Source organism: Trachypithecus francoisi, unplaced genomic scaffold (genome assembly GCF_009764315.1).
Source record: "Trachypithecus francoisi isolate TF-2019V2 unplaced genomic scaffold, Tfra_2.0 Lachesis_group11, whole genome shotgun sequence".
NCBI classification, from domain to species: Eukaryota; Metazoa; Chordata; class Mammalia; order Primates; family Cercopithecidae; genus Trachypithecus; species Trachypithecus francoisi.
In genome coordinates this window covers 26,243,751-26,265,641 of record NW_022681456.1, presented here as the reverse complement: position 1 = coordinate 26,265,641, position 21,891 = coordinate 26,243,751, and the positions used below count along the sequence as shown (strand labels likewise).

The following is a 21,891-nucleotide window of genomic DNA, read 5'->3' as shown; positions in this document are numbered from 1 at the left end:
GGAGGTAACTGAATCATGGGGGCGGGTTTTGCCTGTGCTGTTCTCATGACAATGAATAAGTCTCATGAGGTCTAATGGTTTTTTAAAGGGCAGTTCCCCTACACAGGCCCTCTTGTCTGCCACCACGTAAGATGTACCTTTGCTCCTCCAGGCTGTCCTCCTTAGGAGGACAGCCCGAGCTCAGAAGTTTGAGACCACTCTGGGCAACACGGTGAAATCCCGTCTCCAATAAAAATACAACCATTAGACAGACATGGTGGTGGGTGCCTGTAATTCCAGCTACTCAGGAGGCTGAGGCAGGAGAATTGCTTGAACCTGGGAGGTGGAGGTTGTAATGAGCCAAGATTGCACCACCGCACTCTAGACTGGGCAACAGCGAGACTCAATCTCAAAAAAAAAAAAAAAAGAAAAATTATGTATATATATATACACACACACACACACACAGAGCCAGGTTCACAGCCAGGTGCGGTGGCTCATACCTGTAATTCCAGCACTTTGGAAAGTCAACATGGGAAGATGGCTTGAGCACAGGAGTTCGAGCTCAGCCTAGGTAACATAATGAGACTACATAGTGTCTTTACAAAAAAACCTTTTTTTAAATAAAAATTATTGCTAGATTCAATTTAGTGATTTCTGAGTCTTTGTTTATGGGGGGCACTTGGCTATACTTTTAATTTTTTCCTAAACTTTCCTTGTCAGGTTTTGGTAGCAGGATTATGCTGTTCTCATAAAATGAGTTGGGAAGTAATCTCAATCTTGTTTTCTGAAAGAGTTTAAGAAGGAAATATTTCCTTCTTAAATATGTGACAAGGTTCAAAATAAAGCCATCTAAGGGCTTGGAGTTTAGTTTTTAATTATAAATTCAACTTCTTTAAGAGATATAGGGTTATTCGGGTTTTCTTTTTCTTCTTATAAGAGTTCTAGTAAGTTATACTTTTCAAGAATTTTTTCCATTTCATCTCAGATGTATAATTTATTGGCATTATAGTGTTTACGATATTCTTTACTATGCTTTTAAAGTTTGGAGAATCTCTAGTGAGGTCCTCTTTCTTATTGTTGATATAGGTAACTTGTATTTTCTTTCTTTTTTGTCCTAATCAGTATTATTAAGAGTTTATCAATTTTATTAATGTTTTCAAAGAACGAGCTTTTGGCTTTGCTAACAGGAGACAAAAATCACATCAGCAATTTGAACATGAAAAATTTACAAGAGCAACTCATTTTATTGTGCTTTGCTTCATTGCACTTCTCAGATATTGTGCATTTTACAAATCAAAGGCTAATGGCAACCCTGCACTAAGCAAGTCTATTGGTGCCATTTTCCCAACAGCATGTGCTCACCTGTGTCTCTGTGACACATTTTATCAATTCTCACAGTATTTCAAACTTTTTCATTATTACATCTGCTATGATGACCTGTGATCTCTTCTCTTTTTTTTTTAAGAGATGTGGTTTCACTATATCACCCAGGCTGGTCTTGAACTTCTGGCCTCAAGTGATCCTCCCATTTCAGCCTCCTGAGTAGCTGGCACTACAGGTACCACAGCCACTACACTCAGCTTTTATCAGAGATCTCTGATGTTACTATTGTAATTGTTTTGGGGTGCCATGAACTGCACCCATAAAAGAAGGTGAACTTAATTGATAAATGTAGTGTGTGGTCTGTCTGCTCCAACCAGCCTTTCCCCCATCTCTCTCTCCCTTTCCTCAGGTCCTTATTCCCTGAGACATAGCAATATCGAAATTAGGCCAATTAGTAACCCTACAGGGGCCTCTAAGTGTTCAAGTGAAACAAAGAGTCACACATCTCTCACTTTCAACCAAAAGCTAGAAATAAGCTTAGTGAGGATGGCATGTTGAAAGCTGAGACAGGCCAGGCTGGGCACGGTGGCTCACACCTGTAATCCTAGCACTTTGGGGGGCCGAGGCAGGCGCATCACGAGGTCAGGAGTTCAGACCAGCCTGGCCAACATGGTAAAACCCTGTCTCTACTAAAACAAACAAACAAAAAAACCGGGCATGGTGGTGTGTGCCTGTAATCCCAACCTGGGATTACAGGTTGCAGTGAGCCAAGACTGAGCCATCGAACTCCAGCTTGGGCAACAGGGCAAGACTCTGTCTCAAACAAACAAACAAACAAAAAAACGAGAAAGCTGAGACCGGCCAAAAGCTAGGCCATTTGCACCAAACAGTTAGCCAAGATGTCTACGCAAAGGTAAAGTTCTTGAAGGAAATTAAAAGTGCTACTCCAATGAACACATGAATTATAAAAAAACAAAGCAGTCTTAATGGTGATATGGAGACAACTTTAGGGATCTGGATAGAATATCAAACCAGATACAATACTCCCTTAAAGCACAGCCTAATCCAGAGAAAGGCCCTAAGTCTCTTCGATTCTGTGAAGGCTGAGAGAAGTGAGGAAGCTGCAGAAGGAAAGTTGGAAGCTAGCAGAGGTTGGTTCATAAGGTTTAAGCAAAGAAGCTGTCTCCGTAACCTAAAAGTACAAAGTGAAGCAGCAAGTGCTGGGTGGAGAAGCTATAGCAAGTTATCCAGATCTATCTAATCTAAGATAATGAATTAAGGTGGCTATACTAAACTACAGATTTTCAGTGTTGATGAAGCAGCCTTCTATGGGAAGAAGATGTCATCTAGAACTTTCACAGCTAGAGAGAAAAAGTCAATGCCAGGTCAGGCGCGGTGACTCATGCCTGTAATTCCAGCACTTTGGGAAGCTGAGGCAGGCAGATGCTTGAGGTCAGGGGTTTGAGATTAGTCTGGCCAACATGGTAAAATCCTGTCTCTACTAAAAATACAAAAATTAGCCAGGCATGGTGGTGCACACCTGCAGTCCAAGCTACTCAGGAGGCTGAGACAGGAGAATCACTTGAGCCCAGGAGGCGAAGGCTGCAGTGAGTCAAGACTGTGCCACTGCACTGCAGCGTGAGTGACAGAGGAAGACTCCGTCTCAAAAATAAAAAAAGAAGAAAACGTCAACGCCTAACTTCAAAGCTTCAAAGGACAGGCTGACTTTTTTGTGAGGGGCTAATGTAGCTGGTGATTTTATGTTGAAGCCAATTCTCCTTGTCCATTCTAAAACTCCTAGGGCCCTTGAGAATTATGCTAAATCTATTCTGCCTGTGCTCTTTAAATGGAACAACAAAGCCTAGATGACAGCACATGTGTTTACAGCATGGTTTATAAATATATATATATATTTTTTTGAGATGGAGTCTCGCTCTGTTGCCCAGGCTGGAGTCCAGTGGCCGGATCTCAGCTCACTGCAAGCTCCGCCTCCCGGGTTTTACGCCATTCTCCTGCCTCAGCCTCCCGAGTAGCTGGGACTACAGGCGCCCGCCACCTCGCCCGGCTAGTTTTTTTTTTTTTTTTTTTTTGTATTTTTTAGTAGAGATGGGGTTTCACTGGGTTAGCCAGGATGGTCTCGATCTCCTGACCTTGTGATCCGCCCATCTCGGCCTCCCAAAGTGCTGGGATTACAGGCTTGAGCCACCGCGCCCGGCCTGGTTTATAAATATTTTAAGCTCTCCGTTGAGACCTACTGCTCAGAAAGAAAGACCCCTTTAAAAATATCACTGCTCACAGACAACGCACTTGGTCATCCAAAAGTTTCAATGGAGATGTATCAGGGAGATTAACATTGTTTTCATTCCTACCAATGTAACATCAGTTCTACAGTCCATGGATCAAGGAGTAATTCTGACTTTCAAGTTTTATTAAGAAACGCATTTTGTAAGGCTATAGCTGCCATAGACAGTGATTCTTTTGATGGTCTGAGCAAAATAAATTGAAAACCTTTGGAAAGGATTCACCATTCTAGATGCCAATAAGAACATTTGTGATTCACGGGAGGAGGTTAAAATATCAACATTAACAGCAATTTGGAAGAAGTTGATTCCAGTCCTCATGGATGACTCTGAGGGTTTCAAGACTTCAGTGGAGGAAGGAACTACAAACGTGGTAGAAATAGCAATAGAACTAAAACTAGAAGTAGGGCCTGAGGATGTGACTGAATTACTGCAATCTTATGATAAAACTTGAATGGATGAGGAGCTGCTTTCTACGGATGAGCAAGAAAGTGGTTTCCTGAAATGGAATCTCCTCCTGGTGAAGATGCTGTGAGTATCAACAAAATGATAACAAAGGATTTAGCATATTGCACAAATTTAGTTGATGAAGCAGTGGCAGGGTTTGAGAGGACTGACTCCAATTTTCAAAGCTGTACTGTGAGTAAAATGCTATCAAACAGCATTGCATGCTACAGAGAAATCTTTGGTGAAAGGAAGTCAATTGATGTGGCAAACTTCATTACTGTCTTAAGAAATTGCAATAGCCACCCCAACCATCAGCAACCACTACGCTGATGAGCCAGTAGTCATCAGCATTGAGGCAAGAACCTCCACCAGCAAAAGATTATGACTTGCTGAAGGCTTAAATGATCACCAGTAATTTTTAGCAACAAAATATCTTTAATTAAGATGTGTATTTTTTTAGTCATAATGCTACTGTACACAGAAAAGACGACAATAAAGAAAACTTTTATATATACGCACTGAAAAGCAAAAAAATTGTGACTTGCTTTATTGTGATGTTTGCTTTATTGCAATATTTACTTTATTGTGGTAGTCTGGAACCAAACTTGTAACATCTGCCAGGTATGCCTGTATCAAGAATTGTAATTGTTAGCTACTAAAAGGTGGTCAACAACGACAAGGAATAAAACAGGAGATAAGGCTACACTTTAGTATGGTAGGTAGTAGCCACTAGGCCACGTGTGGCTTCTGAGCACTGAAATGTGACTAGCTGGCACTAAGATGAGCTGGAAGTGTAAAATACACACAAGATTTCAAGAACTTCATATTTTTTTTAAAACTCCTTATATATAGAATATTTTAGGTATACTGTGTTGAATAAATCATTAAAACTAATTTCACCTGTTTCTTTTTACTTTTTTAAAGTGGCTATTAGAAAATTTTAAATTTAACATGCTTTCTGTTGGATGGTACTGCTCTAAGGTGTTCAAAAGTACCAATTGCAGAAAGCAGCTGCCACCTCTATGGGGAGGGAAAATAAGCAAGGAATGACTAAAAAAACTTAACAAAAGCTCCCTTCCACTAAGTCACTGCGATTCACGGGTCATTGGATGGAGCGTGCTGCCACAGGAATATACAACCTTCCCTGTAAAGAAACTTACCAGAGGGCAATGACCAAAACTGTTTCATACCAATAACCTGCTGGTTGGCTGAGAAACTTCCTGGCAGGTATGGGCTAACTGGAGGTGATCTGTAGAAGCTGTCCACCAGGTGGCATAGAAACTTCTCAGCGGGTGTAAGTAGGCTTACACAGAAATTCACCAGAGGGTGTATGTAGGCTGCAGCTGGTTCAGAAGGGCTGCTGAGGTGAATGCTACTGACCCTCCTGCATACTCATCTGCTGGCCCAGGGAAAAAAAGCACAAGTATATCAAGAAGAAAAGTTCTCTCCTGCTGTGACCTTGCAGAGCACCACCAACAATGTCTTTTGATAAAGCTTAATATCTAGCCAGCTGGCAAAGGAGAAATGTTTACAGTGTCCAGCTCCAGTATCACACAGTAGGGCAAGGTGGGTTTGGCGCTAAGAAATAATAAACTAGTTAATGAATACTGATTTTCTTTATTGTTTTCTATTTCATTGATTCCCATTCCTCTTTATTTTTTGTTTTCTTTCTACTACCTACTATTGGTTTAAAGTGTTCTTTTTCTATCTTTAAGGTAGAAACTTAGTTCTTGATTTTTCCTTTTCTAATATAATATTGAAATATTATATTAGAAAAAATATTAATTTTCTTCTAAGCACTGCATTAGCTGAATTCTGTAAATTTTGATATACAGTCCTCCCTTTATCTGCAGGAAACTGGTTCCAGGACCCCCTGTGGATACCAAAATTCATAGATGCTCAAGTACCTTATATAGAATGGTGTAGCATTAGGATATAACCTGGTGTGTCTATATATATATATATATATATATATATATATATATATTTTGTGTTTCTTTTTTTTTTTTGAGACAGAGCCTTACTCTGTCGCGCAGGCTGGAGTGCAGTGGCGCAATCTCGGCTCACTGCAACCTACGCCTCCTGGGTTCAAGCGATTCTCCTGCCTCAGCCTCCTGAGTAGCTGGGATTATGGGTGTGCACCATCATGCCTGGCTAATTTTTGTCTTTTTAGTAGAGACGGGGTTTCACCATGTTGGTTAGGCTGGTCTTGCGCTCCTGACCTTGTGATCCGCCAGCCTCGGCCTCCCAAAATGCTGGGATTACGGGCATGAGCCACCATGCCCAGCCTTTTAGAGACTTCGTTTTCTCAATTCTCTAATGGGTTCAAACAAAATAAGAGAGAAAAAAAAAAAACCTCTATAATTCTGTGTCATATTCACTTTCACCTCATTGTTAATATGGGAAACAATGATCTATTGTGAGTTTTTACATCTTAACCAGAGGTGGAAGTCCCTAGCTACTCTTTTTTTTTTTTTGAGACAGAGTCTCGCTCTGTTTCCCAGGCTGGAGTGCAGTGGCATGAATATGGCTCACTGCAGCATTAACCTCCTGGGTTGAAGTGATCCTCCCACCTCAGCCTCCTGAGTAGCCAGGACCACAGGCATGCACCACCACACCCAGCTAATTTTTAAAAATTTTTGTAGAAATGGGGTCTCAGCATGTTGTCCAGGCTTATCTCCTTGTAAGAGCAGGTTTTTATTTTAAGCAACACGTAGTTACGTTTAAATTTCAATACCTGGATTTAACAGTAAGACTGCAAATAGCACCAACATATTTTCATTTGAGTAACTGGATATTCACTTTGCAATTTTTTTTTGAGAGAGGGTCTTGCTCTGTCGTCCAGGCTGGATTAGAGTGGCATGATCTTGGCTCATTGCAGTCTCAACTTTGCAGGCTCAAGTGATCCTCCTACCTCAGCCACTGGAGTAGCTGGGAGTACAGGTGTATGCTACCATGCCCAGCTGATTTTTAAAATTTTCTGTAGAGACAGAGTCTCACTATGTTGCCCAGGCTGGTCTCAAACTCCTAGGCTCAAGCACTTGGCAATTTTAAGCACTAATATTTGTATCTATTTTTGTGTATTACAATTACTTGTTAATCAGAAAGGATAACATGAACAACTAAACGAATATAAAGTTCTTGGCTTGGCGTGGTGGCTCACACCTGTAATCTCAGCACTTTGGGAGGCCAAAGCAGGCAGACCACTTAAGGTCAGGAGTTCGAGACCAGCCTGGGAAACATGGTGAAACCTCATCTCTACTAAAAATACAAAAACTAGCTGGGCATGGTGGCACACTCCTGTAGTCCCAGTTACTCAGAAGGCTGAGGCATGAGAATCACTTGAACCTAGGAGGTGGAGGTTGTAGTGAGCTGAGATTGTGCCACTGCACTCTAGCCTGGGTGACAAAGTAAGACTTGGTTTCAAAAAACAAAAACAAAAACAAACCAAAACAAAACAAAAGAAATAGCACTCCCAAACAATTAAAAAAAAAAGTTCTGAAGTCATAATTAATATACTGTGAAAATAATTAAGAAATGTAAAATTTGATAGTAAAACTAAAAGTTGTAAATCACATATGTCCTAGGAGAAGGCATTTATTTTTAAATTAATAGTAAATTAAACAGTATAATTACATAAAAATGTTAAGCTACCTCACAAAATAATCCAAATACAAAGAAAACTCTAAACATTTCCATCCATCCATCCATCATCCTTTCCTTCTGTTTCATAACTCTAGTCTTAAGGTCTAAACTACTATTTATATATTGAAGAGTCCTAAATTTAGTCCAGACTTCTCCCTGAGCACTAGACTTGAATGCCTTCTCAACATGTACACTAAGATGCTTAAAAGCCATCCCAAACTAAAAATTTATAAAATGAACTCCTTATTTTTCCCTTAAACTTGTTCCTCCAGTCTTTGTTACTCCATTAAATGGGAATCCATTCTACCATGTGTCCAGGCTAAAAACCTAGAGTCATCCTTGACTCTCATATATCACATATAGGCAAACCTAATAGCCTCTATTTAAAAAATATATCCAAAACCCTACCACTTCTCAACACCTCTATAGCTACCCTGGTCCTGGTCATCATCATCTTATTCCTAAGTAACTGCCATGGCTTCCTAACTGATCTTTCTGCTTCTTCCTCTACAATACTTCCCAACCCCCTGTGTATTCTCCACAAACAGTCAGACAAATTCTTTTAAATCATGAGTTAAATCATGTCACTCTTCTACTCAAAACTCTCCAATGGTATCCACTTCAGTTCGAGTAAAGGCTGAAGTTCCTAACATGATTATAGAGCCCTATGATCTGGCTTCCAGCCACCTCTCTGATGCCATTTCTTCTTTTCACTCACTGTGCCCTAGACACTGGCCTTCTTGTTTTCCCTAAACAAATCATGTACATGTCTACTTCAAGGCCTTTGCTAACTGCTGTTTCCTCTGCCTTCCATGCTCCTTCCCCATGTTTCAGTTAGCTTAGTGGAATTATTAATTCTCAAAATTCTGTCAGGTAACTGGATAGTTCTTTTATTGGTTTCACTTGGATCTGCTCATGAGGCTGTAATTCACTGGCAGCCTGGCTGGGGCTGGAGTGCCTAAGATAGTCAAACTCACACATCTCAGACTTTGATGTTGGCTGTTGTTTGGTCCAATCTCTGTATGTGGCCTCCCAAAGTTAGATATTCTACCCCAGGCTTTCTTACATGATAGAAGGAGCATCCTAAGAGGGGAAAAGTAGAAGTTGAAAGGTCGCTTAAGGCCTAGGATTTAGAATTCACAATGTCTTCTTTGACACTTGGTTAAAACAAGTTATAAGGGCAAGTCAGGTTAAAGGGGGTAGGGAAATAAACGCTACCTTTTGAAGGAAAGAGCTGCAAAATATTGTGGATATGATATACCACACCCCAGATGCATGGCTCACTCCTTTCATGTTTGTTCAAATGTCACCTTATCAGTGAGGCCTTCTATGATTCCATATAAAGTAACTAACTTTCCCTCACCTTGACATTTACTATCCCACATTTTACTCTTCTCTATAGCACATATCACCACCTGACATTGCACATTTACTTATTTGTTTACTATCTGTCTCCTTCCACTACAGTGTAAGCACCATGAAGATAGAAATTTTTGTTTATTTCACTACTGTATCTCCAGTACCTGGGACACAGCCTTGTATATAGCAGGCACTCAGTCAGTATCTGTTGAATACATTCTATCAAGTATGTGTCATGAATTAATAAAGCAAGACCCAAAGTGGCTTAAAAAAGCATAATATAAATTTTGCTGTTGAAAAATGGTGGCTTTATATGTTCTTTTATTCTGTGATTTTGAACAAAACATTTTATAATGCTTCAGTGTGGCCATCTATAGACTTTAGCCATGTGTCTCTGTTTCTTAAATATAATGAGGCCAGGCACAGTGGCTCATGCCTGTAATCCCAGCACTTTGGGAGGCCAAGGCGGGTGGAGACTCCTGGATCCTGAAGCCAGGAGTTTAAGACCAGCCAGGTCAACTGGTGAAATCCTTTCTCTGCTAAGAATACAAAAATTAGCAAGCTATGGTGGTGCATGTCTATAATCTTAGCTACTTGGGTGGCTGAGGCACAAGAAGGGCTTGAGCCTGGAAGGCAAAGGTTGCAGTGAGCCAAGACAGCACTACTGCACTCCAGCCTGGGCAACAGAGCGAGACTCTCCAAAAAAAAAATAAAAAATAAAAAACAGAAATAATCAAAAAAAAGAAACAGATATGAGAATGTTTTTTTAAAAATCTAGATATTGATTATGCACCTAGTCTCTAACACCAATAATTTAAACTCCTTATTAGAAGTTTCTGCAGGGCCTAGAAAAAGTCACCTTGTTAGCCTATATTAAGTCAAAGTTTAACTTAGAAAAAAAAACTAAGTAAAAAAAACCAGAAAAAATGATAGTTTATTAGATATGTGTTTACTTATGTGTGTATAAAAATGTTCTGACCCATTCCTGAATCTACTCCTTATAAACAGAATAAATTGAGTGATTGACACAGAAGAAAGATACATACTAGGGGAGATATCAGTACTGGAGCCACTGCCACAACTATCCCAATTAACTAAGGGCACTGTTACCAGGTCTAAACTAGCCTTACCTCCAATGTGGAAAACCAGATTAATTACCTATTAAAAATCCCACTACTTGCTGTACTAGAACCATATTAAGACCTGAGACACTAATTAAGTGACTCAGCTAGTTAATGACAGAAGAATCTTCTCCCTCAGAGAAACTTGGCTCTGATGGTTAGGGTGAAGGTGGGGGATGATATGTTTTTAATTGTATATCCTTTCAGCCTTTTTTTATTTTTTATTTTTTTATTTTTTTTTAAAAAAACACATGCATGTTGAACCTATAAGCAAAAAGTAAAAATCAAAACACTAATTCAATAAAAAAGGAATTGATTCCCTCTATGGCTCTGGATATGGTAAATAAATCTAAAAGGAAGTTTTCATAAATGGCATTTTATACAGACGTCTATATGCAGCTAAAGAAAAAATCAGAATAAAATAATAAGTACTATATGTATATGTATGTGTTCATGTATTTGTATATTATGGCCCATGTGGAAACCCATTCCCCTCTGCCAAATTGATAAGATAGGACATCATTTAAATACAGAAGATAGTTTGGCCCAATAATGTGCTATTTGAGGCAGAAGAAATCTCAAAACAAAGAACACTTGCTGGTTTGAAAAACGTTGGTTCAAAACAAGTAAATAAGAATTATGTTATTTTTTTTTTTTTTTTTTTTTTTTTTTGAGACGGAGTCTCGCTCTGTCACCCGGGCTGGAGTGCAGTGGCCGGATCTCAGCTCACTGCAAACTCCGCCTCCGGGGTTTACGCCATTCTCCTGCCTCAGCCTCCCGAATAGCTGGGACTACAGGCGCCCGCTACCTCGCCCGGCTAGTTTTTTTGTATTTTTTAGTAGAGACGGGGTTTCACCGTGTTAGCCAGGATGGTCTCGATCTCCTGACCTCGTGATCCACCCGTCTCGGCCTCCCAAAGTGCTGGGATTACAGGCTTGAGCCACCGCGCCCGGCCGAATTATGTTATTTTAAAGCAACTAGGGCTAGGTGCTATGGCTCATGCCTGTAATCCCAGCGCTTTAGGAGGTTGAGGGAGGATTGCCTGAGGCTAGAAGATTGAGACTAGCCTGGGCAACACAGCAAGACTACCAAAAAAAAAAAAAAAAATTAGCCAAGTATGGTGGTATACAACTGCAGTCTTAGCTATTCGATTCTGTAGTCCTAGGATCACTTGAGCCCAGGAGTTTGAGGCTGCAATGAGCTACGATGGCACCACTGCACTATAAGTGGGGCAACAGAGCAAAACTCTGTCTCCCTGGCCCCAAACGAAAAAAGGCAACTCCACTTAGGATTCATTTTATTTATACCAAACAGATTTAGAGATAGGGTTGAAACAATTATCCACACACACTCTTACACTCATGAGTTGCTGATAAATTATTATCATTGCTTCTGATATGCTTTCTTGTTAGAACTCTCCCAAACACCTAGGTTAAATTCTAACTCAATGTATTACAGTTGTAAACACTCTTTAATGAATGTAAATGAATGTAAATTTTCACTAACATTAAATGTGTCTTTCATACAAGCAAAAAAAAAAAAAAAAAAAAAAAGGGCTAAGTAATGTTAATTTGATTCCCAGCACTGGGGATTGATCTTCTCATTCACAGAAAGGAGCTGTTCTCTTCTACATTAAGAGATACAAATAGAAACATTGCTATTTCAAAATCTGATGAATCAAATGCTTCAAGAAAAAGCAGATACACATTTATGAAGTCTAATAGTAGCTGATATGGTTTGGGATCTATGTCCTCACCCAAATCTCAAGTTGAATTATAATCCCCAATGTTGGAAGTGGGGCCTGGTGTGAGGTGATTGGATCATGCGGGCAGATTTTCCCCCTTGGTGCTCTGACTGTGAGTGAGTGCTTGCAAGATCTGTTTTTTTTTTTTTTAAAGTGTGCCACCTCCCCACTCCTTCTCTCTTTCTCCTGCTCTGGCCATGTGAAGTTCTCACTTCCCCTTCACCTTCCACCATGACTGTTAAGTTTCCTGAGGCCTTCCCAGAGGCCACTATGCTTCCTGTACAGCCTGCAGAATCGTGAGCCAATTAAATCTCTTTTCTTTATAAATTATCCAGTCTCAGATATTTCTTTGCAGCAATGTGAGAATGGACTAATACAGTAATAAACAGGAAGGGATGAATATAAAAAGGGCAATGAGGAAACTCAGTTTCTGGTCTGGGCATTTCCATGAGCTAGTTGTATGATTTTGGGCAACTCATTTACTTTCTAGGCCTAATTTTTTTCATTTGGAAAAATGGGAATAAATAAGACTAGGTATCTTAAACATTTTAAAGATTTGTAAGCTCCTACTAAGTTTTTTAAAAAGCACTACAGTGCCAGGCGTGGTGGCTCACATCTGTTATCCCAGCACTTTGGGAGGTCAAGGCAGGTGGATCACCTGAGGTCAGGGGTTTGAGACCAGCATGATCAACATGGTGAAACCCTGTCTGTACTAAAAGTACAAAATTAGCCAGGCATGGTGGCATGCGCCGGCAATCCCAGCTACTCAGGAGGCTGAGGCAGAAGAATCACTTGAACCCAGGAGGCAGACGTTGCAGTGAGCCGAGATCGCACCACTGCACTCTAGCCTGGGCAATAAGAGCGAGACTCCATCTCAAAAAAAGAAAAAAAAAAAGCACTACAAATTCTGTATTATTGGTAAAATGTCCATTGTTACAACCCTTTGACCCAGAAAGTCTCCTAAGAATTATCTCACAAATGTACTGGCCCATGTGAGCAAAGATTCATGAATGTGGACAAGTATGTTCACTGGCATTTGTATTAACAAAAGGCCTACAGAGAAAATAATTAGACGTTCAGTAGAAAGCTAGTTTAAAAAATTATAGCCATCTACAAAATGGAATACTATGAAGTCATCTGAAAGACTGAGGAAATGATATGGAACAACTTCCAAAACATATGGTTATGTGAATAAAGCATTGCAGAGAATGGCGTGTATAGTGTGTCATTTCAACTTTTAACAAAGGAGATAGTAACACAGACACAAACACATGGATGTGTGTGTGTGTGTGTAATATGCACACACACACACAAAAATTCTTTTTTATGCAAAGAATATTTCTAATTGGATACACAAGAAACTGGAATTGGATACATAAGAAACTGGTAGTAGCTGTTGCTTCTGGGAGGGGAACTAGCAGTTTAAGGTAGAAGAAAGATTGAACTTCTCATTGTAAACTATTTTCCCACTGTCTGATTTTTACCATGTATAGCTTTTTCATTAAATAAAGAAAAAAAAAACCCACAAAATTTTTACTTGAAAATACTTATATTCTCTACACCTTAAATTAGCCAAAAAACCTTATTTACCAAATATGTAATATTCTCCGAGAAAAGGCTGTTTTATGCAAATATTTTTCAAATTACCTTGAAAAGCCTGGGAAACACATCTGCTGGTTGTCCACGAATCACAAACAGACGGGAGTTTAATTTTCGTAGATTGGCATCAAGATCCTCAAGACACTGAAGCAAAAATCTAGAGAGAAGAAAATATTATTTAAATTATTAAAAATATATATTTAGAAGACATAAATTCTTACAAAATCATGTTATTCTAAAAGTTGAAATGCCAACTTATCATCTTATTACCTCTTATTGATATATAAATTCCTTTTTCCAAAAACCATACTAATATATATTTTTAAATTACAGCACAAATTACCTAGTATTTTAATGAAATACTGAATAAAATCACTAATTTTCATTAAATAAAAGTGACTTAGCAAAAATTTAATTTGTGAACATAAAAATATATAAAGAAGTATCAAAGCAATTAAAGAAATTGGTTTCATTATTTAAACTTGATGAAATACTTTCTACATGAAAATGGCTTTTCATATAGAAAGAAAAACTTGAAAAATCTAGAATATCTTCTACTGGGGGGAAAAAACTAGAAACATCCTATGTAATGAATAAGCAAGTGAATAAGAATATCATGGTAAAAAGGAATCTGAGGGGACAAAAAAAAAGAATATGAGTACTTTTTTGTAATATTGTAATCATTTAAGAGATTGAAATCATAATGCCCATTTTCAAGTTTCTAATTTATTAAAAAAAGAAACTAATAATAAGTAGATGCCAAATTATGTGGTTATTAATTCTCTGAGTGTAGAAAATGCCAGATTAACTTCTAAAAATAAGAAAAGGTTTCATGGAGTTGGGGTGGAGATTATAGCTTTTTTCAATGAAGTAAGTAGTAACAAGGCTTACACATGACAGATATCTAGGAAAATTCTGGGACAGTACCAGGAGACTGCTTACTGTGCATCTTCTGTTGTGAAGAAATAGAATATTCCCCAAGAGCAAATTTAAAAGAGGTATCACCCATGGAAGGTCCAATCTTATTATTTGACTCATGTTAATTTTCATCTAGATTCTGTTCTTTTCAGCTGGACATATCTTATTTCCTATTTTGCTTCTTTTATGTTCTTGATCTTAAGGTTAAGTATTTGTCTGTCTTTTCCACAGGCCACATGGTCTTTCAGAATAGTGATTATGTCTTACTTGTGAAGAGGAGTGATTAAGAAGCAGGGAAATGCATATTCTATAAGTGCACTATCTAATATGGTAACCAAAAGCCACATGTAGCCATTTAAATTTAAGTTAGTTAAATTTAAAAATCAGTTCCTTAGTCACACTTGCTGCATTTCAAGTCCTCAACAGCCACATGTATCACTGGTGGCTACCATACTCAACAGTATAGCTACAGAACATTTCCATCATTGCAGAAAGTTCTACTGGACAGATTGTTCTAAAAAGTTGCTTGGTCTAGATCATTTTGTTCTCTTTATTGATTCCGATCCCATCGTTTCACCAAATAAGTCTTGTTGATTTTTTACAACTGCAGTTATTAGTGACATAAGTACACTAATCAGGTCTGACACTTCTTCCTCTTTAGGAGCACCATCTTCCTCTTTAGCAGCACAGCTTGAAGAGTCACAGTGCTATATTTTTATGAGGATGTTAAAGACATCCCACCATTACACCTTAAGAAGTCTCATGAGTTTCCAAGTAGGAAGCAATCCTTTCTATCCCCACATTTATATTTTATCACATCCCTTTTCTGCCTTGGTTTGCAGTCACCTCCCTAACACCTGATCCCCACCTTAACCCACCACTACCAACGTACAAATACTTCAGGGGATGTACTAAGACTGTCGTTGTTAGATGGATAGTGATATAAAAGCATCGGAGTTTAATAAAATTATCTCCAACTATGAATAATTTATCATGTCTGGTAACAAACGTTTATTGGGAAGCATCTAATTTTATGTATTTGCTTGGCAAGAAGAGTTACTAGACAGAACAAAGATCAAAAAGTTTTTACACAGATCAAAAATTAAGAAGTTGAAAGAACTAGCAATTTTAAGTTTTCTTAAATTGAAACAGTACAAAACTTAAATGTCCTGAAGGGGTAAATCTAAGGCAATAATAATCCTCTAATCTCTGTTGCACCATTAGTTTCAAAATCTTCCCCACCAGAAATGAGGAAGAACTGAGAACAGCAAGAGTTCTCCATATTCAACTTTTTGGTCAAACGATTCTATGTGGTACAAGAGTTCAATGACAGTAAGATGGGAAAAGAAATAAACCCAAAGGACATGATTAATTCATAAAATGAAGAATTAAGTATGATTAATAATTAATTAATAACCTTTCCCTTTCTTAATAGGCTGAATAAGCATTCTTAATGCTTTTAATAAACTTTTTTTTTTTTTTTTGAGACAGGATTGTGCTCTGTTGCTAAGGTTGGAATGCACTGGTGCAATCATGGCTCACTGCAGCCTTGACTTCTCCCACCTAAGCCTCTAGAGCAACTGGGACCACAGACATATGCCACCATGTCCAGCTAATTTTTGTAGTTTTTGTAGAGGTGTGGGGGTCTCCCCACGTTGCCCAGGCTGGTCTTGAACTCCTGGCCTCAAGTCATCCTCCCACCTCAGCCTCCTGAAGGGCTGGGATTACAGGCATGAACCATCACAGGCCTGGCCTTAATAAATATTATATGAACCAAACAAATGCACAGAATGATATGGACTAAAGTAATGTGTTGCAATGGGAAAAGTTTTGAAACCTAAGAATTAATTTTGTTTTGGTACTTCATGAAACAAAGGACTAAAAGCTGTATTGAAGTATGGTGTTCTTCTTCCACAGATACAATTTACATCTCTCGTTTCACATAAAAGTTACATAGATTTAAAAAATAGAAGAACTTAAAAAATAATATATGTACTCTGTAATCAAATATTTTAAGTAGAAAAGATCCGAGAAGAAAAGCAAAAGAGAAGGCTAAAGCAGAACACACTATGATGCTATTCTTTGTTATAAGGCTTTTAAAACTACTTGCATATATTACTTGCATAAAATAAAATTTACATTGCATGTATCTACTTTTGTTTATATGTGCACAAGAAAATAATTGGAAAAATACTTACCAAGCTATTAATCATATCTCCCCCTTAGGAAGTGGGGGTTTGAGATAGGGGTGAGAAAGAGAGAAACAAACACATCTTTTTAACTTCATAAAAAAGTTAAAAATTGATAATTAGCATATATTTCTTCAAAGCAGAAGAAAAATGAGATACGCTACATATGTTTCTGGTTTAATACATGGTGAATTATCTTTTCGAGGCAATGGACATACTTCTACAGCACCAATTTTCATAGTTTCATAGTACTCCATTGCACAGATGTCCTATAATTTAACAAGTCTATCAACAAATTACTATCCTTAAATCAATCCTGAAAAGTCCTATCTAGTCTCCTCATCTGTAAAATTGGGACAGTAATAGGACCTGTCTCATAGCATTGTTCGTGAGAATTAAGTAAATTAAAAGTGGCTGGGATTACAGCAGTATGCCACCACACCTGGCTAATTATTTTTGTATTTTTAGTAGAGATGGGGTTTCACCATGTTGGCCAGGCTGGTCTTGAACTCCTGACCTCAGGTGATCCACCTGCCTCAGCCTCCCCGAGTGCTTGGATTACAGGCATGAGCCATCAGGCCTGGCTCTAACTACAGTTTTCTTAACCTATATTTTGGTTTCTATATTTGGCAAATAAATCTCATCATATGCATTGTATAATTTGTTGAAAAGAACAGAAACAGGATTAAATGACGTAGTAGGGATGTCTTGTATAACCGTTGAAAGGATTAGAAGCCTCATAAAATCATCTAGTAGAGTCTCTAGTACATGGTAGATATGTATCAAACAGAAGTTGTTATTTTCCCTTGAGAATAATTCCTGTTTTTTTTTTAAAAAAACACCCCATGCATTTCTATGTGTAAATACTTGGGCATGACAAAAGAAAACATGAATTAGCTGGATGCCTATACCTGTATATAGAATTACTTTGAACTCATAACTTCATCTGAATGTGACTTTGAACTACGATTTCAAGGAAACCTTTCCCAGTAGCAAGGTCAATGTGACTATGAATATTATAAAACAAAGTACAGCCGGGCGCGGTGGCTCAAGCCTGTAATCCCAGCACTTTGGGAGGCCGAGACGGGCGGATCACGAGGTCAGGAGATCGAGACCATCCTGGCTAACCCGGTGAAACCCCGTCTCTACTAAAAATACAAAAAACTAGCCGGGCGAGGTGGCGGGCGCCTGTAGTCCCAGCTACTCGGGAGGCTGAGGCAGGAGAATGGCGTAAACCCGGGAGGCGGAGCTTGCAGTGAGCTGAGGTCTGGCCACTGCACTCCAGCCTGGGCGACAGAGCGAGACTCCGTCTCAACAACAAAAAAAAAAAAAAAAAAAAAAAAAAAAAGTACAATGCAATTAAGACTCAACTAATCTCTAAGCATACAATTTTTCCTTGATAATACCTCCAACAGCCCAGGTTCAAAGTATCAACTCAGTGATGGGTGTGATTTCTTTTTAATGCTGAATGAATAATGTTACTTCAAAACTATACAAAATCTAATGCTCAATCCTCTAACCTTAACTGGAAAAAGGATTAGATCTGTCAGAGTTCAGATTCAGTGTGTTCCAAGGAACACACCAAGTTCAACCTTAATGTAATAGAAATGCATGTGCTCTGGGACGCTCAATATTGAATGAATGATTTATTTTTAATATATTCCACTGAAAATACATATGACATCATCTTAATAGGAACATACTTTCATACCTTCTCCAACTTGGCATATATATTATTTTCTGGTGCTACACGCATTTGAAGGCTCAGTTAATAATGCTATTAACTACATACAACAGATTGCTTTTTAAATAGGCCAAATGATAGTAAAACTCACTACATTACATCCCTTCATATAACTGTACTGCCTACATAGAAGCACAGTCCTCATGTTATTTAATTACAATACTGAACGCACCACTTTAAAATAAATTGAAGAGATACTAGGTGACAAAATATATTTCTTCACTTTAAACATTTTAAGGATTTTTTTTCCTCAGGAGATCACTATCTATTGCTATTATTTTAAAAATTATATGCAGTAAGCTTCCTTATACCACTTCCAAAAGATGACTTCAGCATGAATCCACAGAAATATTTTCCTAAAGTAGGTCATTGCTATAGCAACCAGTGGACGGTTTAGTATACTCCGTCACAATGACCTACTTTCCAGTCTGTGCTAGAACAGCTTTATATAACTAGAATTTCTAGTTCTGTCTATGAAATAGTCCAAAAAAGGCAATGGTAAGATACAACATAATCCTATTGCTGCTGAAAACAAGGCATTAAGAACTAACATGTATCATACCAGAGTAAAGCCATGTGGTTCTGTATGCTAGTTTGTAAAATATATCTTACACACTCAGCAACAAAAACTACACTTACAGTATCTAAACAAGAACTCATTGCTGACCCCAAAGAACTGATGCAAAGAATATAAACTAAAACCACTAAAACTACAAGAAGAATAACCTTATTATCCACATAAAACAAGAGTTAAATGTAGAAAAAATTAAAGTTCTGTATACACTATCACAAAGAAAAAAAATGGAGATTCTCAGTCATTAACCAGTCTGTTATATTTTATTAGAGATTTTAAAAATACAACAATTTGTGTCTATGTAAATTTAATAAAGTTTACATATGCTCTTTTCTCTGGTTTGTAACAAATTTTTAGTGCTTTCATCTAACTTAATTCTATTTAAATTGTCTGGATATTTGTGATACACACTTTCCCTGAAGGTAAAAGTTTAATGTTCAATAAAGATGAAATATATCTTTTTTTTTTTTTTTTTTGAGACGGAGTCTCGCTCTGTCGCCCGGGCTGGAGTGCAGTGGCCGGATCTCAGCTCACTGCAAGCTCCGCCTCCCTAGGTTCACGCCATTCTCCTGCCTCAGCCTCCCGAGTAGCTGGGACTACAGGCGCCTGCCACCTCGCCCGGCTAGTTTTTTTTTGTATTTTTTTAGTATAGACGGGGTTTCACCGTGTTAGCCAGGATGGTCTCGATCTCCTGACCTCGTGATCCGCCCGTCTCGGCCTCCCAAAGTGCTGGGATTACAGGCTTGAGCCACCGCGCCCGGCCGAAATATATCTTTTAAAAGCAAATTTTGCATTTGCCAGACTCTAAAAGCCATAAACCAGTAGACCTGTGTCACTTTTTATAACTAATATTTTGCAATGCCCTCTTTCAAATCCTGAAATAAAAGACCTAGATAATATAACATATCCATACACACAATTGTAAAGCATTAATATAATGCTCTAATTGAAATATACAGGAGAAATTAAAGGAAAGTCATTTATATTTTAAAAAGAAATAACATGTACTTCTAGAGGTAAATACATGGGCACGATATAAGGAGACAATGAATTAAAACTCAATGTCCACACCTACATACAGAATCATTTTAAATTTAACAGCTACAAAACAGACTAATACAGTTGTGTTACTGGTGACTCAAACACCATACACCATGAGTGATACTGTCTTTGGTGATGCAATTTTCTTAAATATTGACCAAGACAGTAAAGTTCAGAAAAAAAGCAAAGTACACTATTTCCTTTATTTATATAGGTGATAAATGCATTCCAGGAAAACTCAGTATATGTTAAAATTGTATTTTAAAAACCCTACTGTTTATACATAAAGACTTAGGCTCTAGGTTCAGAACATTATGAATAAGTTTTTCACTTACATTAAACATCTGGAAGAACATTTGAAATTTATGTGGAACTCAGAAAAACTATTTTATTTACTTATTTATTTTAGAGATAGGGTCTCATTATGTTGCTCGGGCTGGTCTCAAATTCCTGGAATCAAGTGATCCTCCCATCTCAGTTCCAGAATAGCTGGAACTACGTGCATGCACACTATGGCACCTAGAGACAACTATTAATTTTGAGGGATTACTGTGAGTACTGAAAGAAATCTTCCATTCTTGGCCTCTCCTTACTAATTCCACTAGCACCTTCCAATCATTGTGACAAACGGCTGGACACAGTGGCTCATGCCTGTAACCCCAGCACTTTTGGGAGGCCAAGGTGGGTGGATCGCTTGAGCACAGGAGTTCGAGACCAGCCTGAGCAACATAGGGAGACCTCATCTCTACAAAAAATACAAAAAAAACTAGCCAGGCATGGTGGCACATGCCTGTAGTCCTAGCTACTTGGGGTGGGCTCAGGCAGGAGGATCAATTGAGCCTGGGAGGTTGAGGCTGCACTGAGCTGGCTGTGATCATGCCACTGCACACTGTACTCCAGCCTGGGCGACAGAGTAAGATCTTGCCTCAAAAAAAAAAAAAAAAAAAAAAAAATTATGACAAACAAAAATTCCTCTACAAAATTTCTAAAACGCCTTTGAAGGAGTGATACTGTCAATTACTTCTATAATTTTAATCACTGATTTATGAGTCATACAAAGATAAATGAGGTTCCAATACTCACAGAGCTTAAAACCTAAAAAAGGAACCTGAATATGTATATTATGTACATAAACACTACAGAACTGGCTATGGTAGAATACAACATATAAAATACAAATATCACTAATGTGCTCTGAAAAATCAGGTGGGAGAAATCATTTCTGAATTTTTCTTTCCCTGTTTTGATACGGGGAGCGGCTTAGGCAAAAATTTCAAGGATGTGGTGGTGATGGTAGGCAGTGACCCTGAAGTATTAATACAATAGCTGGAGATAAGGAAGGAGAATTAAAGGCCACTGGACTGTAGCCTGCAACTAGGCCTTGTTCACCACTTCCCACTGTCCAATTCCTGACATATAGCAGGAGTTCAATAAATATCTAATGACTAAATTAATGAAAGTAGAAGAAAGTGATTTTAAAGGCTTGATTCAATAGTCAATGAAGAAGGAACATGAATGGGAAAGAATATTCTCTGAATGTCTATTGTGCTGGATACTTTACATATATCATATTCCCAACAACTTTACAAGGTATCTCATTTTTAAAATGATGGAATCTGAAACTCACCAAGAACACTTCCAAACCCAGGTAAACAATGAAGCAGAAAATTTAATCTGGATGTCTCTGACTCCAAACCACAGTGCTCTTTGTACTACATAATGCAACTTTCCTACAGAATATGTAATAATCTAAGATGTTTTAGGAAAATTAATTTGACAGCTTTAAGAACATAACAATGACTAGAATATAGTTTTTGTCCTCAAGCTGAGGAATAGGTGTGTGTATCAATTAAGAAGAATTTAGGATATACCATGGTAACAAATCTCAGTCAAAACAGGTCTCAT

At 38.1% G+C, this 21,891-nt stretch overlaps 1 protein-coding gene across 2 annotated transcripts in view; it reads right to left on the bottom strand.

Annotated features, from left to right (window-relative positions):
• Positions 1-21,891, bottom strand: part of CRY1 (cryptochrome circadian regulator 1) — a 112,094-nt gene that overhangs the window by 31,016 nt on the left and 59,187 nt on the right. For both annotated transcript variants that reach the window (XR_004439612.1, XM_033220773.1), the window contains exon 2: positions 13,569-13,677. Coding sequence is in view for 1 of the 2 variants with exons in the window: in XM_033220773.1 (XP_033076664.1) it covers positions 13,569-13,677 (109 nt within the window). In the remaining variant the exon portion in view is untranslated. The remainder of the gene's footprint in view (positions 1-13,568; positions 13,678-21,891) is intronic.